At 47.0% G+C, this 10628-nt stretch overlaps 1 protein-coding gene across 1 annotated transcript in view; it reads right to left on the bottom strand.

Moving 5' to 3' along the window:
* The window catches only part of LCP2 (lymphocyte cytosolic protein 2), a 44491-nt gene extending 37393 nt beyond the window's left edge, over positions 1-7098 (bottom strand). Inside the window, exons 1-2 of the mRNA XM_077895570.1 lie at positions 6741-7098; positions 2494-2556 (exon numbers count right to left, since the gene is read on the bottom strand). Of these exons, the coding sequence (XP_077751696.1) occupies positions 2494-2556; positions 6741-6818 (141 nt within the window). The 5' untranslated portion in view covers positions 6819-7098. The remainder of the gene's footprint in view (positions 1-2493; positions 2557-6740) is intronic.
* Positions 7099-10628: the final 3530 nt, after the last annotated feature.

Raw genomic sequence — 10628 nt, 5'->3', positions numbered from 1 at the left:
CTACTTCCAGAAGGTTGAAGTATGGAAGTATGGCACCCCCTTCCCCACCAGACAAGGTCCTACTCTTCTCACTGGGAAACCAAAATAGCAGCAAAACAGATGCAAGGGACCTACTAGCAATGAAGAGAGAGAAAGAAAGAGGGACAGAGAGACAAAGAGAATGTGGACTTCCGCTGCTGCCTTCAAAAGCAGAATGGCCCTGGATATTATAAAATCAGGAGTTGGGCAGCCCGGGGGGCTCAGCAGTTTAGCACCACCTTCAGCCCAGGGCGTGATCCTGGGGACCCAGGATCAAGTCCCACGTCAGGCTCCCTGCTTGGAGCCTGCTTCTCCTTCCGCCTGTGTCTCTGCCTCTGTGTGTGTGTGTGTCTCTCATGAATGAATAATAAAATCTTTTAAAAAAAAACACAGGAGTGATAGATGAGAAATTAGAGCTCTGATCGGAGCTCACACTGTACCCAGAGCACCTGGGGGTGGAGGCTGAAACCCAGCCTCCCAGTTGCAGGGCCAGGCACAAGGTTCTGCCCCCTGCTCTCCTGGTGCCTAGGGTACTTCTTTCCACTTCCTCCTGGTCACACAATGAGGAGACTCTACTGCAGTCTCCAGGGACCGATGGGTCCTAGATATGGGAGCAGAGGAGCCAGAGCCCCTCAGATACCATCTCTCAGCCCACTTAAACAATCCTGTCCTAGCAGGCCTGAGGTTCACACACAGAGTGCTGGGGGGACTGGAAGGGTCTATCACCCACCGTGACCCAGTCCAACGTGCTCCTTCTCAGGAGAAGAGAGAGGCCCTGAGAAGGCAACTGCTTGCTCAGGGTGAGCTAGAGCATCAGGGCTGCAAGCAGGGCCACCCTCAAAGATGTCATACTCCCTGTCCACTCAACACTAGTAAGTCTCAGATCTTAGTTCTTGGTGGTAAAGGTACCAGAAGGAAGTATTTACATTTAGTACTAATGTGCAAGATCAGCAACAACAAAACTCCAGATATTGTGTAGGCTCAAGGCTCAGTATGAAGAAATAACATTGTTAAAAATTCATGCAGTGTTAGAGTAAATTAAATGTGTGCTTTAGTTCAATGACTAGGTATGGGACTTAGAAAATTCACATCACTCTTCTGTACACATTTCCTCGGTTGCAAATGGGGTGGTTAGAGCCTTCCCAAGATAACTGTTGTTTTTTTTTTTTTTTGAGAATTTATACAAAAAAAATTCTACGATTTTTTTTGTATAAATCAAGCTCTGGAAGGCCGAAATCACACCTTAGTCGTCTCTATATTCCCAGGATGTGGCATGGTCCAGTACGTAAAGGGAGCCCAGGAAAATGCTTGTGAAATGAATGGATGGGTGAATTCATGCATGATTTAGGTGAAACAGTGACTAAACGTGTTTTACATGGCACATGAAAGAAAAACTGAGACCAACAGGGCACAGTTTGGTCTCAGCATGAAACTTAACAGCTGCCTAGAAAGGAAGAGGACTATGTGTGGTAGTGAGCTCACCATCCCTAAAAGAATTCAAGCAGATGTTAGTGGTAGGGATATGATATGGGAAATGGATTGGAGTACCAGGTGGAAAGTTAGAGTTCGTAACCTCTCTGGCCCCTTCTAACTCTGAAGTCTCATGGCTGCTGACCTCAAGGATGCTGACCATGGCTTGTAGGGAAACACAACTTACTTTGCCCTCCTTCCAACTCCAACTGGAAGCATCTACCCAAGAGAACTTTGAGGTCCTATTCCCACTTCTTTTTTGAAGGGCAAAGAAGCATGAGATGGGAAATGGGTAGATTGGTAGAGAGGGTCTGTCTCACCCACAGACAAAGGTGGCGTTTCAAGGGAAATGCTCAGACCACCTCCCAGCCACCTACCACCTGTCAGAGCTGCATCTCTTTCTATTCAAAGGATTAATCCTCCATGTATGACTGCATTTTAGTACTATATTAAAGCTCTTGGCAATATAATGGAGTAGCGTCCTATCACATATGTGTTTAATTGGCAAAAAACCAACTATGTGAATTTGATAGAGAGAAAGAGGTATGTAATGAAATAATGAGGGTGATTTCACACCGTATTCCACTCAGTGAGTATGTACTCCAGCGTGAGAGATGGGAAAAAATAATCTTCTGTTCTCCCAGATGGTCTTTTTTTCCCTTAGGCTTTTCTCAAAGTATGGATGTCATTTGAAAAGATTTTTAAGGTGTGTGTGTGTGTGTGTGTGTGTGTGAACTGTAGGATTTCTCCTTATACTTTGACTTTAGAATGTGCCATGGTATCAGGGAAAGACCTGGAAGGTATCCAGAATAGTAGTATTGTGAGAGGTGATGACAGCAGAGGGCATAGAGAACCTCAGAAGATGGCAAAGGGCTGTGTGCGGATCCTGAAGAGGGCATTGACGCTGCGCATCCCCATGAACTAGGTAGACCAGCTGGCCTGGCCATGACTGGTTAGAGTGTAGAGCAGCTTTGGTCTCACTGTGTCGAAGTGGTCAGCACTTACCAAAAACCGCTGCCCGTCGATGTGATACTTTTTCACTACCTTCTCACAGTCCTTGTAGTTCAGCTGCAGAGAGGAGGGGAAGGTGCTGTCAGTGGCAGGCAGGTGCATCCCATTGGTTCCCCTCACTTGCCTGCCCAGAAGCTTAGCAATCTGTGGTACTTGTGGCTAGCCAGACCCCCACCCCCCTACCCCCATAGTCTAATAGAAGGGCCCCATCCCTACCTCAACTCTGCTTTCACTTGCCCCTTGGGACTCTCTGAAATGGAGAAATTGCCCCGGTCTAAGGTTTTGAGGCCAACCCCTACAGAAAGAGAGTGTCCTCAAGCCTATAGAGACTGGCCACATGCTCCTTAGGCACATATGGAATAGGTGAGAAAAAGAAAATAAGTAGCAACCATTGTGTCACCACCAAAGGATGACCCTGGTGAACATTCGATGTGTTTCCTACAGTGCTTTATTCTGAGCTTATCTCTAAACAGAATGGAGGTTAAATTTCACATTTAATCTTATTATCCTAACTTTTTCTCTTAAAATTGCTTTAAAATGATAATATAGGTACTGCCTCATGTTATCACAAACTTATTCTAAACACTATTTTCTTTAACTACTCCCTTATTGCTGTTCATTTAGGTTGTTTACCAAACTACTGTTCCAATAACGGTAACAGAAATTGCTGATAATTGAGCGCTTGCTATCTGGCAGGCGCTCTTCTGTGTATTTTAACCAATCTTAAGTCTTTAATCCTCACATCTTCCAGAGACAAAGGTGCAGATGGCTAAGCAATTTGCATGAGGTCCATGGGTAGCAGGTGACAGAGGTGATAATCGGGCTTCAGAACAAAGCTTTAATGTCTCTGTCAGGAATGTCCTCTCTTTGTTGGTAACATGATAATTTACAGTAAGTAAAGCAAACAAATTTAAGTGTACCTTAATACACCATCCGGATCAGAGTATAGAAAGAACATCATGGATATCCTTCTACACACATATTTTTTTTCTATTTAAGATAAATTAAACTGGATTCTCAGAATAGAGTTATAAGATTCACAGGAACGATCTTGGTTGCTTTCCCAAAGAGTCACATCTGTTATTAATCTCAGTTTTCTGTTTCACCTTGTCTTCAGCAGCATGAGAATTTGCATTTGAAACATCTCCAAATGTGATACTTTGGGCTGGAGTATTTAAAGTGAAATGTCTGTCCTGGAGAACCTTTGGTTCTTGTCAAAGTATGAGGCTCACAATCTGTGGCAACCTTCTTCTGGGGGCAAATCTTGGTCTTTTTTTTAATGGTCAATCAATCTAAAAAGTGAATAGAATTGTTGTAATTTCTTGGCTTGAAAGGATGGGATAAACTTTAAAACTATCAGAAAAAGCTGATTTAGAGGTCAAGTTGGAATGTGAGCAACATTTGAGGCACCCTGATCATCCCTTCTATTTCCATGCGGTGAGGTAGAAGTAGTTCTTGGAATATTTAACTGCCTTTAATTCATCATTTACTGTCATCATTATCAGATACAGCTCTGATTTTGCAGATTGCTAGGTTTGACTCTACATACACAGATAGCTCTGCAGACTGGGGCTGCTCTAGAAGTTGATTCTGATCCAGTAACCAGATACCAGGAAAGCATCCCTAGGCCTGGGGGCTTGAATTCGTATTTTTAGCAAGCATATAGAGGATTCTACGAGCACTCAGCTCTGGTAGTCTAGAGGAGGTACTGTTGTTGTAGACGGGACAGCTGAGGCTCAGAGAGGGGAAGGGATTGGTCTGAGGTCACACAGCTGGTTGGGAACATAACCGGGATTAGAAATGGCTCTGAGTCAATGCCTTTCCACTGCATGGCCCAGGAATGCTTTCCTGCCAAGTCAAAAGAAATTGGAGGGGTTAAAGAAATCCAAAACATGACCTCAGTCCTCAGAGAGGACTTCTATTCTAGGCAGGGGATGAACTACACATATCTAAGATAGGAAGACACAAAGGCCTGTCAATCTGCATAAACGTCCGCAGCTAGGGTCCGGTAAACAGAGCAAAAAAGGGAATTTCAGACATGAATTGGCCCCTCAATCTGTTGAGTGCTTCACACACCATATTTCTTTTAATTCTTTCAACAATCCCATGAGGGAAGTTGCTGTTAGCATCTCTCTTTTCCTGGTGAAGTAGCTGAGGCAGAGAGAGGTGAAAGGAAGGTCACTAAGCTAGCAGGTGGTAGAGCCAGGATTCAGAGCAAAGTGTCTGACTACAGGGCTGGCTGGGAAGTGTCTCCGAAGAGGCCCAACCTCTCTGCTTTGTTAGAAATTGCACCTGCTCGTGGATCCTTTGAACAGGATATTCGATGACTAAGATCCATTCCCAAATGACTCCATGGTCAGTTCACTTGATGTTTTCTCTCTGGAGAAATCAAGGTTCCTAGGATTTGCAGTTGAGTCTGTGGGGGCTGAGACTTCCCGAATCACAGATTCCCTTCGATCTCCTTATCCTACCATCATTTTGATGAGGGATTGGTTTGGGTTTTTTTTGGGGGGGGGGGCGGTTTATGAAGAATGAAACTGTCCCAGTGCTGCAGATGGGTCCCAGGGTCTGAGGTCTCCAAGAAGCAGCTCTCCCTTCCCCCACCTCAAGCAGATGGCCGGCACAGATTCCTTTCGATCTCCTCATTCTACCATCATTTTGGTGAGGGATTTGTTTAAATCACCCCTGACCTGTAGTCCACCTCCCTGCACTAAGGGGAGATTTGCCCATGGATTCTGCTATTACTCGACCAGGTTGTGTAGTTCTTCTCACACTGAAGACAGGACCTGTCTGGGCATCTCAGTCTGTTCCTAGGGTTCTCTCACCAATTCTCAGTATTTTCTCCTTTCTTTAATTGAGGTAACACGTCCTTTACAGCATCTTGGCAAGTTTCGTCTTCTTGCCCTAATTTATTTGGTCTACATTTAAGAAAAATACTTCAAAAGGCAGTTGTCTCAAGCATCTTTGTACCCACAGTGCTGAAGCTTAAGCTTATTGTGACCTTTTGGAGGAAAGAACAAAAACAAGATACACACAAAGCAGCAAATAACAGGATCTGTGGGCTATACATCTTTCATGCCACACTCGATTCTATATCTCCACATGTTTCTTCTTTAGGTTGATGGGGAGCAGTTAGGTATCATATAGACCCCATGTGTCTATACATCCCAGGGAGCCCCATTCCACCCCCAGGGGAAAAAAAAAACAGAAAGTTGACTTAAGTGACATCTAAAATCTTGACTTTAAAATATCATCTTTACAACCATGTGAAGTGTCAACAGAATTCCATCCCATCCTCCAGGGACTGGGGTGTTGGAAGCTCAGATGTTCCTTACAAGACTTCTTATCTTTTGAACAGGGATGGAGAGTACCCAAGTTGTGTGGCTTGGAATCTACTCAAGCAGATGTGTGACCTGTGGTCTCCTCAGCAGATGACCAAGCACAGGTCCTTGAGCAGCTCCTCCAGGGCCAGAAGGCAGGATGGTAACACTCTAGTTTCAGGTCTGCCACAGGCTTGGCCTCTGACCCTGCTGGCAGAGCTCTTCCTCTTACAGGCCTCAGTTTCCTTGGCTATCTCAACTGATCATAACCTAGAGCTCATAGCAGTTCTCCCACCTGCTTCACAAGACCCTCATAAAGCTCCAGTGAGACTCTGTTCTCCGTGAGGAGCCCTCCTTCAGGTCACGAGCAATGACTGCCCAGCCACCATCTCTGGTATTGTTCGTGCTAGCCTTCTCCGTCCCTCCTGCCCTGCCTTTTCTTTCTCCCATGCCCAGGGCCCCATTCACCCCTTTCTAGTAAGCAGCCTTGATCTCATTAGTGGCTTCAGCAGTTCTGAGTCCCCTGAGCACGGACTTTGAAGCCAGAAACGCGTGACTGGAATCCTGCTTCTGTCACTCGTAGTCCCTGGGGCTTTCGGCCATTTAACCTTCCTGAGCCTACTTTCAGCTGAGCCCAGAGGACCGCAATACTGGAGAGTGTTAAATGGGACAGTGCCTGCAGAGCGCACACTCAAGCCCGGCGCTCAGTAGATACACATCCATCGGAGGGACCCCTTCTCCCCAGAACTCATCGCCAAGAAACTCAGGGGTGTATGGACATCTACATGGTGCTCACTCAACTGGTAAGGCTGCCACGGGGTTGGAAGTTCTCTGCACTGTTCTGCCTGACTCCTTCTTCAAGCCGCTGCCCACCCCGCCGAGGGCAGCCAGCCTCCCCGCCCACAAAAGAGCAAAACTCACCTTCCTGAAGTAGTCGGCCAGGTTGTCGGGGTCCCAGGTCAGGACGTCTGAGCGAAAGGGCACGTTCCTCAATGCCATGGCTGCTCTCCCAGGACAGAACTCACAAGCTGAGCATGGGTGCTGCACCCATGGATGGAGAACCCCAGTCCAGAGCGTGGAGGTGTTCTTGGCTCTTCCAACTTCCAGTCACCGTCTGGAACACCCTTGTTGGAGCACAGGGCTTTTCTGCTGTAACCAGATCCCAGAAAGCAACAGCTTCCTCTGCGAACAAATATGGTCTCTTCTCAGAAAACGACTCAGCAAGTTTCCTTCACCACTTCCTCTGCTCGGCTCTAAATAAGTAAACAAGGAAGCCCAGCTCTGGTGGCTGGAGGAGGTAGAGAGAGCGACGGGGTTGGTATTGTACCCCCTGGCCCGGCCAGCCCCGCCCCGTGGGAGAGGCAGTGAAGGGGACTTGGATTCCAGTGTGAGCCCAAGTATGTGTCCATTAAAACTCCTGGCACCCAGATATTTGTCCCGCAGTCCTGCTGGGCCGGGTCTTTGCAGATGAAAATCTATTTTGACAGTTGACCTAAAATACACATGATCTCCCACATCAGCAAAGTGCCAGGGGGAAGGAGCATGGCCTTTTAAAATTTTTTTTTAATTTTTTTATTATTTATTTATGATAGGCACACAGTGAGAGAGAGAGGCAGAGACACAGGCAGAGGGAGAAGCAGGCTCCATGCACCGGGAGCCCAACGTGGGATTTGATCCTGGGTCTCCAGGATCGTGCCCTGGGCCAAAGGCAGGCGCCAAACTGCTGCGCCACCCAGGGATCCCTTTTTAAAATTTTTTTTTTTAATTTTTTTATTAGAGCATGGCCTTTTAATGCTTTCCAGCCATCCCTCAGTCTCTCCCAAAAGGACAACATTGACATTCCTTCAGCAGCCTCCGTATAATTATGAGAGGATTCTCGGTGAGTGAGCTGGGCACCCAGGGTTGAGAAAGGGGTAGACCTAGGTTCAATTTCTGGTAAGATTATCTCCATGCTGCGTAACCTCCTGCAAGGGCTTAAAAATCTAGGAGTCTCAGTCTCCATATCCGTAAAATGGGAAAACAAGAATTGTCTCATATACACATAACCCTTAGATGCAGCTAACTAGACAAACTTAAAGAGAAAAAAATTAAGGGCACACAAATAGTGACCACTGTTGATGTTGCCCGAGGCTCTATTTTCTGTTGTTTCCCCCAAAGACTCTAGTCACCACTGATCCCCCCGTATCTTCTACCCAAAGAGGACATTCGCTGGAGTGGCCCTGCAGCAGGGCATCTGCTGCTTTCTTAGCTGGTCTCAGACCCCGGCACTTCTCCTAGTATGTGCACCTCATTGGCAGTGGGAGAATCCAGTGTAAAAAAGCAAATATATTTGTGCAACATCACAGTCTCTAAACATAGGTCCTCCACTTCAGCCAATGCTCTGCGCGCGCGCACACACACACACACACAGAGCCATCAGCTCTGATATTTGAGGGAAGAATCAAGCTCTGTTGCACTAAGTGACACTATGTCATGTGGAGGTACCTTCTTGAAGCCTTTCTGAGGGGAGCCTTGGCCATGCGTGGTTCCCATCTTACACACAATCTAAGGAGCCCTACTTTCAATGCACCAGCCTCTCCAGGTTGTTGTGCGCTTATAGGAGATTTGCATTTCATTCCAGGCCCAGCACCTGGGAAGCAGTCCATAAAATGTGGTGCCAGGGGGCTGGGGGCATTAGTCTATCCAAAGCTCTTCTCAAGGCCTGGAAGAGCCCTTGATAACTAACTGTGCTCTACAGGGCACAGCCCTGCTGTTCAAAAGCTCTGCCATTGGTGGGAGAGGTCACTTGGTGTTTCAAATCACTGGAATAGTGGTCAATGACAAAGTTATTTGCAAAGAGGGAAAAGAGAGAAATCACTTCCGGATAGGGTAGTCAAAGAAGATGTCGTGGGGGGCACCTGGGTGGCTTAGTTGGTTGAACGTCTGACTCTTGGTTTCCATTCATGTTATGATCTCAGAGTCATGAGATCGAGCCTGAGTTGGGCTCCATGCTCCTCGGGCAGTCTGCCTGAGATTCTCTCTCTCTTCTCCCTCTGCCCGCCCCCCTCCCGTGTACCCACAAGTGCACATGCATGCTCACTTACTCTCTCAAATAAATAGATAAGTAAAATCTTTTTTTTTTTTTAAGAAGATGTTGTGTAATTATCTGAGACTTAAGTGGGGACTTGGAAGTTGAATGAGAGAGAGGACATTCTGGACCTGTGGGTATGTGTGTTGTCATATACTTCCTGAGCAAACAAAACACACAGCACCTGTGTAAAGGAATATTTAAGATCATGTTATAAAGAGAAACATTTTTTTAATGATGTTCACTCCCACTCAGAAAAATAAATATCTACAGAAGCACTGACTTTGAATTAAGGTATAGCTAAATACTAGGTTCCTTTGAAAGAATTATCCTATAAATGTGGCCAAGATGAACAATCCGTGGAGCTCATTTAGAAGAGAGACGCAGAAGGTAAGAAATGTGAATGACAGTGATGATGGAGATAAGAATCATCACGGGTAAAACATGTGGAGTCTTTCTCCTGTGCCAGGGAATAGGCTAAAAACTTGCCACTAATTGTCTTATTTAATTATTGGCACTATTGGGGCACGGGTGGCTCAGTGGTTGAGCGTCTGCCTTTGGCTCAGGTCTGATCCCAAGGTCCTGGGATTGAGTTCCATATCAGGCTCCCCCCAGGAAGCCTGCTTCTCCCTCTGCCTATGTCTCCGCCTCTCTCTCTCTCTCTGTATCTCTCATGAATAAATAAATAAAATCTTAAAAGAATTATTGGCACTATTATTTATCCTATTTTTACAGAAGGGAAAACTGAGGCTCAGAGAGGTAAAGCTATTTGCTGCCTTGCACCCAGCAAATAGGTCGTGCAGCCAGGTCTCAACTGGCATCCTTTCTGGGTCCAGAGCCCCTGTCTTTACCTCTCTGCCAGCTCAAGGCTCTGAGATATTACATAAATCACCCAGGTGGAGTAAGGATTCAAACCCAGCTTTGTCTCCTGAGCCTGTGTTCTGTCCTATTCTATCAGTCTCCTTTCCGTGAAGAGCAAGGGAGGTTGTCGATCTGGACAAGTCACAAAGAGAATCCAGCACTTTCTATGAGGCAGGCCTTTGGTGCCGCACCCCCCTCCCCCCCCCCCCCCCCATATAACCACAGGGCCATTCCTCAGAAGAGCTGTTGGGCAGGCAAGAACAGGTGACTCGAGGGGAAGTGGGTTGCATCGGGTCTGGAGACTTTCATCTTCCTCAGTCCTCAGTGATTTCCCAACACTCATGAATTTCACATCTCCTGTCTCTGGCCATGGGTTCCAGAAGTTCTGGGGGCAGAGCCAGTTAGTCCCCAAGGGAGGCTCAGGATGCCAGAAGGGCCATAGTGATCCTGCGCAGGCCAGCTCACCCAGCCCAGCCTCAGGCCACCTGCTTGTGTAAAACAGAGAGTCACAATAGCAGCCTCTGGGTATAGCCCACAGCAGAGGGGACGCTGCCTCGATGAGGGCTGGGCCGGCTCCCAGCAGTCCTCCAACGGGCATGGGTCTTGGCTTCAAGCATGAACCAGAGCAGAGAGGGGCAGGTTAGGTGCAGCAATCATTGTATAGCCCTTGCCTGGGTGGTAAGTCCCTCTCCCATCGCTCCCTCTCCCTCAGCTGGGTGCAGAAACCCGGGACTCACGAAGGAGCAGATGGAAAGCTTAGCAGAGGCCTTCTTAGGCTTTGTGATATCATCTCCAGACTAGGAAGGGGGCAAGCAGTCCCAGCACAGAGTGAGAATGACCTGCTGGTATAGGGAACAAAGGGTCCCGAGATAGGAATTTTA

Source organism: Canis aureus, chromosome 4 (assembly GCF_053574225.1).
Source record: "Canis aureus isolate CA01 chromosome 4, VMU_Caureus_v.1.0, whole genome shotgun sequence".
NCBI lineage: Eukaryota > Metazoa > Chordata > Mammalia > Carnivora > Canidae > Canis > Canis aureus.
The sequence above is the reverse complement of the archived record's forward strand: the minus strand, read 5'-3'. Positions and strand labels throughout refer to the sequence as shown.